A 17394-nucleotide genomic window follows, 5' to 3' on the forward strand; every position below is an offset into this window, starting at 1 on the left:
TGAGCCACCCAGGCGCCCCTGGGGTTGTTCTTAAATCAAACGCTGTGCGGCCCAGTCTCCCACAACGTCCACCTTTACGTCTGCTTTGCTCTATGTGATGATGGAACTGGAAAGGATGAGCCCATGTCCTACAAAATGGCTTGTTTGCTGTAACTGTTGTCATAAACTTGGACATATAAACAGAAATCCAGAATGTGGTTTCCAGAGCCCTGCTTCCCACGGAGACCTCTCTGAGGGGGTGTCGGAGTTAGCAGGATACCTTTTCTTACGTCGATGTCAAACACTGAGAGGCAAAACTACTGTATTTTTCTTGTTCATCTTCGGGGAAATGTTAGCGAGGGGGCTTACTGAGTTATTATGGCAATTCGGTGTCACTGAAATTACAGTATTAATGCCCTACTGTGGAAAGATATGTATTCATAGGACCTTTATGATTTGCTTGGGGAAAATAGATCCTGAGTCACCAACCACCAAACTCAAAATAAAATCCCCACCGGGGGCACTTTAGCGTGTTTATAAGTTGGAAACAGTTGCTGTCAGGTGAAGGCAAATGAGGTGAGTAACATATTTTAAAGGAGGTTAAGCAAGAACTTGCAGGTTCTGGTAGGGGCTCCACTGGAACCTGAAGTCTTAGTAGGGTTTTCCCGAATATCCAATACCGTATGAATCAATGCGCTTAACTCGGCAGTTACTACATAGTTAGGAACTTTGAGATCTTCAGCTCCAATCACGTGCCGTGTTTCATCCCGACAACAGCTCTTGCTAAAGCCCCGCGTCGTGTGGAGCTGTGTTATGTGATGAAGAGGCTAAGCGAGGGGACCTGATCCCGCTCTGAAGTCAAGCCCCTTGCGCACAAGCACGAGCGAGGTGGCAGTTTCCCACCACTTCACCGTTTGGGCCAAATCTCCCAGGTCCCTTCCCCTGCAGGCCACCTACCCTGTCCCTTGCGTAGGATACGAATTCCTGTTTGGTTATCGATTGGTCAGGGTGGTTTGTCCAGCGGTTCCTGTGTTCGTACACCCTCTTGTGCACCTGTCCACCCGCAGAGGCTGTTTCAGATTCAGATTCCATCTCTGTCGGGTCAGGGATGTACTTTGCTGTGGGATAAACTTCAGTACCTGCTATTGGGTTACTATAGGGTGTCTGTATGGCTGTAAGTGGTAAGTATTTGTAGGAATATTAAACATGTTTATGAGCAAACATCCTTTAAAATGTCTGATTGGACTATGATTCCTAATCATCCAAGCCCGAGCCATATAGCTTAGGTGCCTTCCACCGGGCAATAAGAAACTTTTATCAGGGTGGCCCCAGAGTCACTGAGCCTAGAAATACCAAGATTCAGTGTTCTCAGATGATCACCCTGCTATCATGTTTTTATGATTCAACATTACAAACCTAGAAGTTTCTGTTTTCTACACTCAAGTGTCACACAGTGGAAAACAATCTTATGGGGGAAGGCAGATGTGTAACCAGGGACCAGAAGAAAGGTACCAGCTGGGGCGCCTGGGTGGCCCCGTCGGTTGAGCGTCCAACTTTGGCTCAGGTCATGATCTCACCGTTCGTGAGCTCAAGCTCCGCATCGGGCTCGCTGCTGCCAGGGAGGAGTGCTTCGGATCTTCTGTCCACCATCCCCCCCTCTCTGCCCCTCCCCTGCTCACGCTTGCTCTCCCTCTCTTTCTTTCTCAAAAATAAACATTAAAAAAAAAAAAAGAAAGACAGTTACCAGCTGATGAGGTGGCTTGCCTTTAGGGGCCATGCCGCACAAATACTGACGCCAACCCTTAACGTCTAGAGTGTTGATGTCCAGACGATAGCCATTAGCTGTACGTGGCTATGGAGCACCCGAAATGTGCTTAGTGCAAACGGAGATGGGCGTATCAATGTGAAGGCACACTGGGCTTTGACATTGTTGTACAAAATACACCGCGTAAAAGACGCCACTAACAATTTTTATATTGAATACATGAATACATATATGTTAAGGTATGTTGGGTTAGGTAAAATAGATTAATCGTACCTTTTTTTTTTTTTTTAGTTTATTTATTTATTTAACGAGAGACGAGAGAGAGCACAGGGAAGGGCAGAGAGAGGGAGAGAGAACATCGCAAGCAGGCTCCGTGCTGACAGTACGCTCCATCGCTGTGGGGCTTGATCTCACCGACTGTGAGATCATGACCTGAGCCGGAACCAAGAGTCGGATGCTCGACTGACTGAGCCACCCAGGCGCCCCTGTTTTTCTTTTTTTTTTTTTAACAGGGCATCTAGACAACTTAAACGAACATGAGGGGCACGTGTTAGTTTCCCTCAGGCAGCAGTGGTCTGGAGTAACCCTCAGCCTCAGGGGGACTCCAAGGAGCTGAGAGCATCTGAAGGGGCAGAATGAGGGCTCACCTCACTCAGGGGTCAGGTGCCCAGAGGAGGAGAAAGCGGAATTGCCCCTCTGTGTAGGTTTCAGGCTCTCTCAGATTCTTGTCCGGTTAATTCAGTTACGAAGCGGCTGCACTACATGAGATGTTTGTTCATCCCCGTGCCCTAAAACTGTGAGTGCTAATTATTATCATCATTAATAATGATAGCAGTCGAGAGCTAATGATTCTAGAGCACTGTGTACAGGACGTGTTCTACACGCTTTCCCTGATAATGCATTTTGTCCTCTCAATAGGGGGGACAGTTACTAGCAACCCCTCCAGAGAGCAGAGGCGTGCATGAGACTCCAATAGATTGAGTAATTGGCTCAAGGTTGCACATCCAGAGGTTAACCCAAGCAGTGAGATTCCAGAATCTCAGCCCTTAACCATGGCACAGTCCCACCCTCTAAAGCAGAATCTCGGGGCGCCTGGGTGGCCCAGTCAGTTAAGCATCAAATCTTGATTTCGGCTCAGGTCAAGATCTGGCGGTTTGTGAGATCGAACCCTTGTCGGGCTCTGCACGACAACGCCAGGCCTCCTTGGGATTCTCTCTCTCTCCCTCTCTCTGTGCTCCTCCCCTCCTCACGCTCTCTCTCTCAAAATAAATAAACATACAAAATAAAATTAAAATAAAAACTCTTTATTGACACTTTCGTACATGATAGTGCTGCCCAACCATAGTATAATAACAGGAATTGTTTTTTTTCCTGCAAAATTTAGATGTTGTTCAGTAATTTAACAGCCAGGCATGAAAAAAATTTACTGTCTCAGAAGTTGGGGGTTATTATTAGGTTGTGAACATTCTAGCTCCTTGCTTTTCCCTGAAGTTGCCCCAAAAAGCACGCCTTAATTCAGGCCGTTTGAAAATCTAGGTCGTCCAGTTCCAATTAAATAACAATCGTGACATACCTACTATGTGCCAAATTCTGCATCAACTACTGGGAGACACAGAAAGATGAAGAATTCCAGCTGCCCAACAGCTCTGGCCCAGCGGGCCTAGAGGCACATTCAGACAACATGATGTGTTGAAGGTTGTGTGTCCACAGTGCTGCGGGAAGGCTACCGGGAGGAGGTGTAGTTTTAAAGAAGTCACCCGGGAGGTGGGAACGCTCGAGCCATCTGGAAATCCCTCCCCCTGTGTTCTGGGCTCTTCCTTACCTTGCACGGAGGCCATTATTAAAGGCAACCACCATGTCGGGTGGAAACCTCAGAGTCTCCTGGGTTGTCGAGAGCCTGCTGATCCCCTTCCTGTGGTTTCCAGGTACCAGCAAGGTCAACCTCGTGAAGATCCCGTCCACGGCCTCCAGCCCGCGGGACACAGCCCTGGCGGCCGTGATCTGCAGCGCCCTGGCCACCGTCCTGCTGGCCCTGCTCGTCCTCTGTGTCATCTATTGTAAGAGGCAGTTCATGGAGAAGAAACCCAGCTGTGAGTGTTGAGCTCTGTCTGTTCCTTAGCATCTGGGTGAAGTGTGTTTATCGTCGCGGTCACTCGAACCTCCCCGAGGGCCTTGACCAAGACAACGGTCAAGAGCTGTGAAAGGGACAGAGCACACGTGGAAACGGGCTCACAGCCACCCGGTCCCCCAGGGGCACCGCTGTAGAAGGACGTGGGAAAGGCGGCCGTGTCCCGTGCCTCTAGGCAAAAATGGAAGTCGGTCTTCGTTCTGGCAACAGAAGTACTCTATGGCGTGAGCTTTGACAAATCGCTTCGTATTTGTGTCTCCGTGTGAGGAGAAGTATTTTTAGATGGGAACGCTAGCCACCTTTTTCTTCAGAAAGACAAGAGCCAGAATGGTGCATGTCTGCATATGGTGTTCATGGGCTCCTTTACGGAGGAAATGGTCCCCACTGACCGAATTCTCGCCCCCTGTAGGGTCTCTGAGAGCACAGGACATTCAGTACAACGGTTCTGAACTGTCATGTTTTGACAGACCTCAGCTCAGCGGATCTGCTCCCAGACCGTGTTGTAAATGTCACCGGGACTCGGCCCAGACCTGCGGTAAGTGCAGCCGGGTAAGGGGCCGTCAGGGGAACCCCAGGGACGCCCACCCTGCAAAGAATTGTCCCCGTTTGTCCCACAGCTGAGGAGCTCTGCTTCGTTTTCTAAGCACAGCTAATCTTGTTAAGTTATTCTCTGTCTCCCGATGGTTTTGGTGTTTTGAGCCTTCTACGTATTCAAAAGAAGAGAAGCAGCTCATTAAAATTCTAGAATTACTCAGCAACTTTGAAAAGCAAATTTGCCTTTATTGTTTTGGGTCAACAGAGTTAAAATAATGTCAACCTTCTGTTAATCCTTTTTTCAAAACGTTTATTTATTTTTTTAAATTTTTTTTTTTTTCAACGTTTTTTATTTATTTTGGGGACAGAGAGAGGCAGAGCATGAACGGGGGAGGGGCAGAGAGAGAGGGAGACACAGAATCGGAAACAGGCTCCAGGCTCCGAGCCATCAGCCCAGAGCCTGACGCGGGGCTCGAACTCACGGACCGTGAGATCGTGACCTGGCTGAAGTCGGACGCTTAACCGACTGCGCCACCCAGGCGCCCCCGTTTATTTATTTTTGAGAGAGCGCGAGCCGGGGAGGGGCCGAGAGAGGGGGCGAGGGGATCCTTGGCAGGCTCTGCGCCGACGGGCTGTCAGCACAGAGCCCGAGGTGGGGCTGGAACTCACGAACCGCGAGATCATGACCTAAGCCGAAGCCGGACATTTAACTGACCGAGCCACCCAGGAGCCACTGACAGGGTCCTTTTGTAGAGTAGGAGTGTGTATCCTGTCTTGCTGGTGGATTCAAGCCGAGCTTGGAGGTGTCCATGAACGTCTTTCAGGATTTCTTAAAGAGCAGCAGGGAGGGAGACGAACGGCAGGGTTTCCCACAGACCTCGATGGCCTTGGAGCCACTCCTTAAGCTGAGCGTTTCCCACTTAGACCGGCTGACACTCCGGGAACCGTCCGGTCTGTCTTCCCAAGAAGTTGCAGGTCCGGGTTTCCATGTGTGGCGTAGAAGTTTTCAACAGACTCGCTTGGCCTTGCTCCTTACTGTCTTCTGTTGTAGCAGGGGGGTGGGAATAAAAACATAGGCCTCTCCGTGGTGTGTGCGCACCTGCTTTTGCCTTTGCCTGCACAGATAGTTGGCTCCTCGACAGCTCCTGACAATAGCCCGGTGACCCTCCAGACAGAACCCTGAACCCAGAACCCTGGGTTCCCAGGTACCGTACTGGGCCACGACCGCTGGAGTCGGGGCGCCGGAGTCGTTTCTTGAGAGACGCACTGAAATGTGAAATGTAATAAAACGCAGCTTTGTGCGAACTCTGCCTCCTCTGTACTTCTGTTGGGGAAGAGAGATTAAACAGGCAGATGGCCTTGGTGCCATCTTAACAGAACGCCGACCCTGGAGAGAATCCGCCCGGCTAACGCCCGGGTTTGGTACAGCTCACCGGGGTTTCCTGCTTTCGTGCAAGTGCCTTCTTCCTTTCAGCTTTTTACTCTGCCGTAATTTAAGACTTACAAAAATGCTGAAAGAATAGAACAAAGAATTGTCACGCCCTCTTCGCCCAGATTCCCCAAATATTAACATTTTATCTCATTTCCACAGCTGCCTTACCATTTTTCTAAGTATACATTTTTCTCATCTCCACTTAAAAATCAGTTGCAGATATGATATCCCTTTCCTCCTTAATGCTACGGTGATTCTTTTCCTAAGAGCAAGAACGTTCTCTTACAGAACAGCACACTTATTAAAATCAGGAGATCAGCACTGAGTCAAAACTACGCTGTAATCTGCAGAGCATATTCAGATTTTCGTAATTGTCCCAAAGACGTCCTTTACAGTAAAAGAAAACCCCAGATAACCTTGTTGCACTTAGTTGTCAAACCTCTTTACTTGATTTTAATCTGGCACAGGTCCTTAATCTTTCTTTGTGTCGTGACATCATTCTTTTTGACGGACACAGGCCAGTATTTGTCTGCTGTTTCCAGACGACTGGATTCCCAAGTACCACAGAGGCGATGCTGTGTCCTTCTCAGTGCCCCATATCAGGAGCCACAGCTTGTGCAGCCGCCCCATTCCCGGTCAGGTTCACTTGGGTCCCTTCGTTAAGGTGGCATCAGTCAGGTTTTCGCTGCTGTAAAATTCTTGTTGTTCTCTGTGTAATTGACAAATACCTTCTGGGAGACTCTCTGAGACCATGTAAATATCCCATTACCCTCCAAACTTTCACCCCGGAGTTTAGCATCCCCCGGTGGTTCTTACCTGCATCAGTCATTACCATGATGCTGGTTTCATAATTCCATCATTCTCTCCACATTCATTAGCTGGTTTCCTGTGGTAAGAAAGAACTTCTTCTTCCCCATTTATTTATTTACACGAATTAGCATGGACTTCTAGACCCTCTTCCATGGCTGATGCTCCTTTGCTACCATTACTTACCTTGGCACTCACAACTTCCTAGCCTAGGCCAGTGGAAGTCCCTTCAGGGTGGCTCATGTGTCATCTTGACACGTCCCGATTATTCTCTTGGTGCTTTCTTAATTTCTGGCACAAGGTAAGTTGCAGGTTTATCTGGCACTTTCACTGCTTGAGCCCTAGGAAACAGCCGTTTCGAAAAGGAACGGCAGTACCTTTTACTTTTAAATAATTTTGAAACGTCTCACGGTGAGCATGACACAGACCTGCTGAGCTGATTGGCAGTGGGTCCGGGCGAGTTCCCTGTGCTCAGAGGAGCATATGCGCAGATAGAGGTCTAGGCAAAGGTGTGCAGGTATCTGTCCTACTGCGTGCTGGTTTGCAATTGCGTGTCAATACTTAACATTCGTTTTAAAAAAGGAAAACAGTAACTTCACAATATTTTTTCCTTTTTATAAAAGAGGTCACTTTTCGTGAAAACTTTGGATACACGCAAAAACGTATAGATGTATATATGTAAACACATAATTTCTTCACATCTTTTTCTATGTGCGTGTTTTTTGTATGCTTTAGTATGTTTGTGGTTCTATAAAAATCAGAATTATATTTGTATGTAAATAGAAGTCTAGAAGGCTGTTCACCAAATGTTGACAGTGTTCATTTCCAGTTTATAGGATGGGGTAATCTCTATTTGTAAATTTCTTATCTAATCCCACTCTTCTTAGTTTTTTTTTTTTTTTTCCTGTGGGGCACCTGGGTAACTCATTCGGTTGAGCGTCCAACTCGATTTCGGCTCAGGTCGTGATCTCACGGTTCGTGAGTTCGAGCCCCACATCGGGCTCTGTGCTGACAGCTCGGAGCCTGGAGCCTGCTTCGGATTCCGGGTCTCCCTGTCTCTCTGCCCCTCCCTTGCTCATGCTCTGTCAGTCTCTCAAAAATAAACAAACATTAAAAAGGATTCTCTCTCTCTCTCTCTCTCTCTCTCTCTCCGCCCCCCCCCCAACCAATCTCCCCTACTCATACTCTCTCTCTTCTTCTAAAATAATTTTTTTCTTCAATAAACTCATATTATCTTTGTAACCAAAAATGTAAGCTGCCTCAGTGAACAAAATGGCTTGTAAAGCTGTGTACATACATCTAGTTATTCCTTATGTTACATTCTCACCAGTAAAAAAATAATTGTGTGTGTGTGTGTGTGTGTGTGTGTGTGTGTATGATGTGGATGTGTGTGGGGTATGTGTGATGTGTGTGGTGTGTGTGTGTGTGTCTGTGTCTGTGTGTGAGAGGGCTGGAACATCTCTTTGCCCCTGTCCTGTACCGCCAGGCCACTCAACAGAAACGTGCTATTTCTACCGTCACGCGAGTCTCGTTTTCTTGTGGTAAAACATATGTACCATAAAATGGCTGATTTTATCCTAGGGCCCAAGACCTATATGTGCTACTGGGGCTAAACTGAAATGAAAGAATATAAATATGGGTAATACAAGACGAAAAAAATATATATAACATAAAATGTATCAGTCTAACATCAAGTGTTCAGTTCGGTGGCATTAAGGACACTCCCACCGCTGTGCCACCCCCGCCACCACCCACCTCCAGAACCCCTTCCCCTTCCCACACTGAAACTCTGTCCCTGTTAAACAACAGCGCCCCACCCCCGGCCCCAGGCGCCCCCCATGCCACTTCCGGTCTCTCTGGCTTTGGCTGCTACTCTAGGTACTTCACAGAAGTGCTCGGTCATTTTTGTAAGGTAACAAAAGAGGGAGACAATTAAACCTCACATTTCCTTTCTCCAAAAAAGTCACCCAAGGGGGGAAGTGGCCGGATTTCCCACAGCAACGTCGAACTGGTATTAAAGTTGCCAGAAGAACGCCTTGTGTCTCACGCCTCCGCTGACTTTCCCAGGGCCGGTTCACTTGATTCCGTCCCTGTGCTGTGACGAGGCCTGCAGCATCGACCGGGTGACTCTGGGCTGTAGAGTGCATTCCAAGACCACTCTTCAGGAGAGGTAACTCGGTATTTTTAATCCGTCTGATTCTATGTCCCCTTGTGCAAATACGCGCTCTACTGATTTGCCAGTTTTCCCGCGAAACTACGAGAGATCATTTAAAGCAGGTTATTCGTGACATTCTGGACATCAGAGAGGGACAAATCTTTGGCAAGAGATAAGTAAGTCTCTCAAGGTTACTGATGCCCAGTGCAGTGTCCTTCACACTTTATGCTCCATTCATTTCATTTTTTTCTCCTGTCCGTGATCTGTGACACTTCTGTCATCCATAAGTAATGGTTAGCATGTCATTTACTCCTAGAATTTTAGAATAGCCATCAAGAAACTCCGTTAAGACCAGGAAACCATATTTTAGACATCGGGTTAAGAATAACTATCTTGATTAGAAGTACGTATGAAACTTCAGTGTTTCACTGCCATAAACTCGCTTCACTGAAGCGAGTTTATGGCAAAGGAAACACTAGAAGTCTGACCTAATCGGTTGCTGTTCCATCCAGAAAACTTAAAAGCAGAGATGGCGTATTGCCCGGTAGTGGTGTTTTTTCCTCCCTCTAGAGTTACAGATCTTTTGAATGTGTGTTCAGACACGCAGGTCCGGTGGGGGAGACCATGCCCACTTTCTTCGGGTCCCTTTCAAGGTCCATCTGTGGCGAGTTTTCAGATGCCTGGCCTCTGATGCAGAACCCCGTCTGTGGTGACGACCTCTCTTTTTGTGACTCTGATCCTGAACTCACTGGAGAAGACGTTCATCCTCTCAGTCCGGAAAACCACTGCTCATTCTCCTCGGATTCAGACAGTCGTCAGGATTCGGTTGGTGGAGCTGTTCCAATTCAAGCTCGTCCTGAAAACTTGACAGATGCCGCTGATTTCTCTAGACCTCACAGCTCACTGACGGAATCAGTGCTAACTCAGGCTACACTGCCTGCCAGAAGCCAGCTGCATCAGGAGAGCGGCGACATGATCGGCCTGACCGCTCAGACGTCCCTCCAGGTAAGGCAGTGGCTGGTCTCAGTAAGGACGTGGCATCGACTCGTGCCAGGCCCGAGGGATGGGATTCCTCTCACCGTAGAACGTGGGGGGACCCGATGAGAAGGTTTTTCCGTCTTCCGGAACTTCTCGTTCTTGTCTGTTTGGAGAATGTGTTTTAAATTGAATTTCAGGAGTCGTTTCTTGGTTTAACTAACAGCTACCCTACAAGGCCACACTGAGCAGCTGTGTCTTCTTACTCTTCATAAATCCAGCTACTTAGCACGGCACCCCCTAGCTCCATTCCCGGCTGAGAGAGAGGAGTCCGTCTCGGAACATCTTGTAAACCACCCCTCACCTTTATTTTCCCTGCGATGCTTTACTCCCAGTACTGAAATGCACTTCATTCACCGTCGGGCTGATGGGAACTTGGATCTCTCAAAGTTTCTCTCGTTCACTGTTGTGTTCGAGATTGCTCTGCTTTGATCGGTTTCGTTGGAAATTGCCGGTTGTGATCTGGGTCCAAACACTGCATACGAACCTTCTAGAACCAAGGGTTTAAAATCAGGGTTGCGGGGAGGTGGTGACTGCAGGGAGATGGGGCTTTCAGGCCTGCTGCAAGGCTGGAGGCAGAGAAGCATCACGGATCCCCGGGCACCACCTCTGCTCTCCCCTTCGGCGAGGATGTCGCCTTTCCCGAGCGTGATTTGATGTCTGCAAACATTTCCCTAATGTGAAAGCACATACGCTGTTGGAATAGTCTTCCGGAAAAACGATGCCCGCCTTCAAAAAAAAGGGCAGAATCACAGCACCAGCAAGGCTCCCAGGCCCCCCAAGGCCCCGCCTGCACACGCAGCCTGTGGGAAAAATGCTCTGGCACGTGGGTGCACTCTCGACGCGTGCCTCTGTTTCCCACAAGGTGATGTGTCCTTGTCTAATTACGTTAGACACAGCCTAAAGTCAAAGTGTGAATAGAGATGTGTTCAAGAACAGCACGTAGGTTATGTTGATCTAAATCTGCAATACTTTTTTTTTTTTCTGAACTACCAAAAAAATTCTATAGAGAATTTACAGGGAATTCTACGCAGGAAACACTTGCTGGCTTTGGAGAAAAACAAGGTGGTTTCTCTCCAAATAAAGGAAATACAGAAGAGATAAGGGAAGAAAAAGCAAACCAATTAGGCATTTAAAATGTAAAATACATACCTCTGTAGCTGAGGAAGGTGTTTACTGACCTTGTTCTTTTGAGCTGTCCCATCATTTTTATGACTTCCGTGATAATAATAAGAAAAGATTTAAGAGTTAGCCAAGTTGCACAGGTCCCAAGAATGGACCCCATGGCTCACAAACCTTCGGGGCTGAGCACACCCAGCCGCCCGAAGGAGGCAACAGGTCCCGAGAGCAGGTGACAGAGGCAGAGAACAGCTTGGAGAAGGAGACCCCGCCCCTTTAGCAACTAACCCCAACTTCCCAGTCGGATGCCCTTTCCAAGTACTCTAAAATAAGAGTCTTGGGAGTCTTAAAATGTTAAAATTACAAGATGTCCGAGTTTCTTGTGCATCAGGTCAATTGGTTTTGATCATGAACTTGCTTGTGTTACCTTCGCAAATGTCTGCTACCTTTCCCCACATATCTGTTGCCAGGGGCGAGGCGGAGTAGCTGGAATTGTGCTCCCAGTGACTACCGCGGGTTTTCCAGAGCATTGCCAGCCAATGAAAGTACCGCTCAGCTTATTGTGTAGCTCACGCCCAATTTTGTGATGTAAATTCGAAGACTAAGGAGTGAAGCATCTTGATGCCGAGTGGTGTCAGAACCAAAGCATTCTCTACCTTTTTTCTGATTCTCTTGTTGGTGAGGTGGGGGGATGCTGGTAAGCATTATTATTACAGCTACGTGAACGTAAAATGGGTTAGTGTAGAAGATTGGTGTAGATAATGGCACTGACTTCTTTTCAAAGACAATTGTCAAGGTAATGGTGATCTACGTAAAGATACTTTCAACCCAAATTATTATGAAAAGAAAGTTATAATTACGTATAAAATGAATGGGAAAATGTTACATTCCGTTCAGGTTGCACAACGTAATTTAGTGATGACAGGTTTTTATTAGCTTTCCAAGATGTGTCCCCTCACTGGATAATTTGGTAAATATAAGCGAGACATTCTGAACTCAAGAAAGGAATTGTTAAAACGTGAATCATTTCAGTTTTCTCCCTATAACCAAAACCAACAACAATACTTTGAGCCCATTTAAGAGATCATCTTTTCCAGGTTCTGGAAAGCACTTTATGTTTGGTTGCACTTACTGAATGTGTGATGCTTAGTGAGCGAACCTTAATCTTCAAAAGCAACCAGGAGGGAGACACAACTGCGCATCTTTGGGAGAGAAGTCTCTTAGTTTCAAGGGTCGATCAAGAATTTAGCTCAACTAGTTCTGTTTTTGTTCAATCCATTAGATTCCAGAAGGCAATTCGGATTTCCTCTTACCAGGCTGATTCTCCAAGGTAGGGAACATCCTTACTGCACATAAAGAATTTTCGTTCAGCAGCTTGGTATTATGAACCAGAGGACTTCCGGCTCCTTGAGTTTGTGTTTAGTCAGCTCGACTGAACACCTTGAGCCCATGGGCTCATTCGTAATCCAGCAAAGCGCGGCATTCCTGTTTGGAAAATGCGTAAGGACAGCTGTAGCCATTGTAGCCTCCCCCCTTTAGTGATTTATTTCCATATCTTTTCAATGGAACTTGAAATTCTTATCTAGGAATTCACTCATATTTTCAGTTTTTTAGCCTCAGTTCTCCCCTTTTCTTCAGCTTGAGATGTAATTGACACTTAACATTGTGGAAGTTAAGACGTGCGACGTGACCGTTGGATACACGTCTATACCACAGAATGCACAGTGGCACTTTTGTCTGTACTTGGTGTGAGGCTCAGATTGCTAAGGCATGATGCATTTGTTTCCAAAAACTGTACTTTTACACAGTAGCTTTCTTGTGGGTGGTTTAAGACCACCCAGAATCTGATGATGATAGTTACGGTGCAGGATAAAGTAAATAGGTGTGAGAACCTTCTTGAGTCTGAATGACTCAATTCTAATCAAATTTTCCCAAACACACCTCCCCAGAAGAGGAACAGACTAAGATATTTGGGACATCAGTTGCTAGGATACTTGGGAGAATGAGGCCAGGCTGTTTACCTACAGGAAAAGCTTTTTTGGGGGTGATGTTTTTAGCCATCATTGGAAATGTCAACATAAAATAATAGAAGGAGTGGTTAAAAAAAAAAAAAAAGATATGACCTAGGATCTGGCTGCTCAATCTTTTAAACTTTTTCTTTTTTTTCCGTATTGGCAAAATGACTAACATTTGCCTCCCACAATAGTGTTAATGTGGTTCTTACTGTCATATTAACTGATAGATATATTTGATGAAACCATCTCATATTATTAAGAGTTCTTTCAGAAGTTTCTACATCTAGGTACTGTCCTTCAACTCAGGGGAAAAAATGTTCTCCTGTAAACGTACCTGATAGGTCACCAATGCCAAAATAGTGGCAAATAAGTGAATGAAAGGTTACAGCATAGAAGGAAGGTTTTATTCACCGCAGTAAAGTGCAGTTGGCCGATCCCTCCAGAAGTCAGGTCGCTGCCCTTCTGGGATAAGGGACAGATCTAAGGGTGCCACTTTGCTGAGGATATCTACCCTGGAAAGAGTGTGAGCCTTCCAGGAAGATCATTAGAAGAGGAATCCTTTCTAAACCATCTCTAAACTTTGTCCAGTGGTTTAGCAGAAGTTTTAAATGCAAAGAATAACTTTGTTCTTTTAAAGAAGGGACTAACAGATCCTAACATCTTTACCTACAAATGCTTTACAAGAACACGACACAGAAACAAACTTTAAATATTTGGATAGTGTTGGAAATCAGCCAAAGAATCACGTGTTAATACATGTTGTTGGCTGTGGGTCACATGATCGCCTCTGCAGTGTTGTTTGCAAATGCTGAGGGGCTGTGAGTTGTTATAAAATCTTTATTCTCAGAATACGTGGATAATTCAGACACCATGAATGAGCTGCTCGCCTATATGTTATTAAGTTCATGTGTACTCCTAGTTAAAAGTCACATACAATAATTTTGAATGATTCCAGTTTAGCAGCTTTCGTTTGTGAGGTTGTTTTTCAAGCTCTCCTTCTGTTACTGTTTCGGGAAGCTTAAAGGACTTGCTTCTTTCTGCAGGAGAAGAATCCGGATGGAACCCAGCAGGCACTTACTCCTCCGCTTGGGCTTACGGACTGAGCACTGTCTGGACCTTGCATGGCTTCTGGGGGGAAAGAAAATAAATCTGAACCAAACTGATGGCGTTTTAAGCCTTTCAACCAGTTGCTTCTGAGCCAGACCAGCTGTAAGCTGAAACGTCAAGGAATAACAAGCAAAGACTCCAGGCACTCACGATACTTTGCATCTTTCCTGAACAAGAAGCTTCTATGCCACAAGCGAGACTTCAAAGACTGATGGGTCGAGTTTGCAGCCTACGAGATTATGAGCATGTAACAAGAAACAGAAGTGGATTCATGCGTATTTGCATGGCGAATGTGGTCTTACCAGACGGAAGACCCAGGGTGTAAGTTTTCGCTGACGTTTGCTCTCCAGAAATAATTTCATATAGCCGCTTACCCTGTTAAAAGTCAACGTCAGATCGGTTTCCTTAGTTTTTATGGAGAGTGGTTCCAAACTGAGCGCGCGTATTTGAGGAAGCTCACGTTTTCGTCGTCTGATTAGTTTAGGAGGTAAGAACGGACTTGCACACCACCTGCCTACATCATGGGTCTGTTAGGTGAAGTGAACTGGCCCGACTAGGTATCAGGAGAGCACGTCTTTGCTGGAGTCGACACGAGTAACCTCGGCCACTGGTCTCAGGAGGCCTGCTAGACCCAGTGTCGAGAGGGCCCGGGCTGGGAACGTGGTCTTTTCACTGATTACCCGCCTTGCAAACCACTGAGCACACCTATCCTAGAGACTTGTGTGCACTGATTAACATACTTCTGCGGAAATCAGTCGATCGGAAGCATTTGTTACTTCTGTCCCTGTGACTGGGCTCAAAAGATCCAGAAGCTGTCCTTTACACAAAAGTGGTATTTGTAAAGATAATGTTCTTTTTTTTTTTCCTTCCCATCCTCCTCACCCGCCAGTGTCCTGCCTCTGACAACCACCAGTCTGTTCTCTGCACCTGTGAGTTCGGTTGTGGTTTTTTTGTGTGTGTTTGTTTCGCATCCTGACACGAAGGGCTTTAGAAACTACATGTCAGGTTCCCCTGCCGCCAAGATGGAACACCGTGCGGGTAGTCCCGTGAGACTGCACTACCTAGTAGAACAAAAAGAAAAAGCACAATTTGTAGACGGCATGTAGGTGAACAGTTCGTGATTCCCCTTAGGCAGTCTGGCCAAGTACGACGGTGCTCCCTCCGACCGTGTACATTTCGTTCCCACCGTGATCTCCTATCTCAGCCCCTGAGGCTGGGTTTAAGTGCTTCATTCTGGCACCCCATCCATCCCTCACCTGCTTGGTAGTTACACACCAGAATTCTCTCTACACCTAAGATAGAAATGAACCCAGTTCAGTCATGAACCAGGGGATGGCTCGTTTGCTGTTACTCTTTGTGCCCTGGGGAGGAATTACCAGAAGAGGATTGATTTGTTTCCTACTTGAACCTGCATGATCAGATCTGGCCTTTGTCTTTTCACTGATTACCGTTAGCTCTGTCACACTTGCACTTAAAAGAGAGACAGAACATCATTGTGTTTGAGTGTACTAAAATTCTTTTGTTTCACAACTGCCCCAACCAAAGCAGTGTCTTTTACCTAACGTTTAAACTTCATTAAAAAAAAAAAAAAAAAAATCTTAGGACATATTTATCTTCTCACTTCTTGAAACCGTGTTTCCACTCTTTGCAAGATATTTAGGAAAATCTAATGAGTCTTCTTCCTCATGGCTGGGCTAGGTTATCTACCTGCAGTTTTAGGTTCAAATGTGTGTGGATTCTCGTGACCTCGGTTTCTTTATCCAGAATAGGAAATTGGAGTTGTCTCAGGGTAACCCATAGCCTTCTGTGTCTGTTTAATACCCAGTCATAACTGATTGGCTTTTCCTCTTTTTTTTTCTTGTAGCATGAACCAATGGTTTTTCAACTTTGATTAACTCACCAGCTCTTATGAGAGTTGCTTTAGGAAAGTCATGTACGATATTTAGGATTTGACCACAAGATGTCCATAAAAATGCACACTGGAGTTTCCTTGAGTGGTTTCCTTGTAATTCACATATGTGTGCCATTGTTTGCAATCTGATCGTTTTGTTTTGACAGAGGGATGATCAAAGTAGGCCAGGGTTGTGCTCCTTCTGGTGACCTGAATATATTTTCCACATGTAGAAACCCTCCTCAACTTCAAAGACGTATAGTTGCTGGAGAGAAGGCTGGATCAATGGGAATGAGACTGTGGCCCCCAAACCCTGAAACGTCACTTTTGATCAGTAGGGAAATACTGAGGGTTAAACGTCAATTTCATCTGATGCTGCATTTGGAAAATCCTGGGTTATTTTATCAAGATGAAGACACTTGACCATCAGTGACTACAGAAACATACAATAATGCTAGATTCTTCTATACTTTGGGTAAACACTTGAGAGGAAACTCCCGTCTGCGTTTCCCACAGTCGGAATATCCCTCTAGCACCCGCATGGATTCCCCATGTGGGTGCTGGGAAATCCTCATCGGGTGATAAGACTGGGAGTGAGAATCGGTGTGACGTCTAATGGTGCAGAAACCCACCAACAAGAATGAGACGAGGATTTGGGGAACAACCATGTAAAGGCATGGGTTTTCTCATTTTGTGTATATGGAATATACTTTTCCAGTATAGATTTTTGTACTCTAGATAAAGTGTTCATGTTGCTATTATCTAGTTAAGCTCTACTGTCTGTGCTAGTAAAAAAAAAGAAGAAAGAAGAAAAGAAAAAAGAGTCCGTCATTGCTTGAAGGTCGCCAGCTTGAATCAATTTAGATTTCATCATTACTATTTTGCATACTGGAATTTACAAATTTGTAAATTTTCATTTTCTTACACAAATAGTTTTGTAATACCCTTTTTTATATGTGAATAAAATTGTTACCTGGTATTCATTTGTACTTACATGTCCAGTAAAAAAAAAAAAATGGTGATGGGAATACAAATTTGTTTTCCCCTCTTGCTCTCCGCGTGGGGGGTCTCCCTAAGTTCTGATCCTTCCAGTGTAACGCTCCCTCCCTGGCCCCTCAAATGTCATGAGGGAGATTTGAAATCCTTCCTGGTGACCTGGTTCTATTTCTCAGGCATGTCAGACTACTGAAGAATGCTCTGAGTTATTTGAGAAGCTTTGGCATCAAGATTTTATTACGATCTCTTCTTTTGCCTCCTTCATTTCCTGACATAAATAGGGGAAAAATAAAGGAGAAGTTTTATACTCATTCTTTCCAGAGGTCAGTAGAGTGTTTTCCTGCAGAGGAGTGGACTAAACTCCCACAGAGCAACATCGGTCACTGTGAGAGTTTCGTTTTGCCTTCCCAGCTTCTGACCTTCCTTCCCTT

General features: G+C 45.9%; 1 protein-coding gene across 9 annotated transcripts in view; it reads left to right on the forward strand.

Annotated features, from left to right (window-relative positions):
• Positions 1-17107, forward strand: part of TNFRSF19 (TNF receptor superfamily member 19) — a 94239-nt gene extending 77132 nt beyond the window's left edge. For 7 of the 9 annotated variants that reach the window (XM_007074356.3, XM_015540153.2, XM_042982140.1 and 4 more), the window contains 5 exons: positions 3670-3834; positions 4282-4407; positions 8713-8815; positions 9400-9805; positions 14013-17106. In XM_007074356.3, coding sequence (XP_007074418.1) covers positions 3670-3834; positions 4282-4407; positions 8713-8815; positions 9400-9805; positions 14013-14072 — 860 coding nt within the window. In that variant the 3' untranslated portion in view covers positions 14073-17106. Of the gene's footprint in view, positions 1-3669; positions 3835-4281; positions 4408-8712; positions 8816-9399; positions 9806-12236; positions 12285-14012 lie in introns of all 9 variants that reach the window. The other 2 variants (XM_042982201.1, XM_042982259.1) reach the window with 2 other exon arrangements.
• The last annotated feature ends 287 nt before the right edge of the window (positions 17108-17394 follow it).

The sequence above is a fragment of the Panthera tigris genome, chromosome A1, assembly GCF_018350195.1.
Source record: "Panthera tigris isolate Pti1 chromosome A1, P.tigris_Pti1_mat1.1, whole genome shotgun sequence".
NCBI lineage: Eukaryota > Metazoa > Chordata > Mammalia > Carnivora > Felidae > Panthera > Panthera tigris.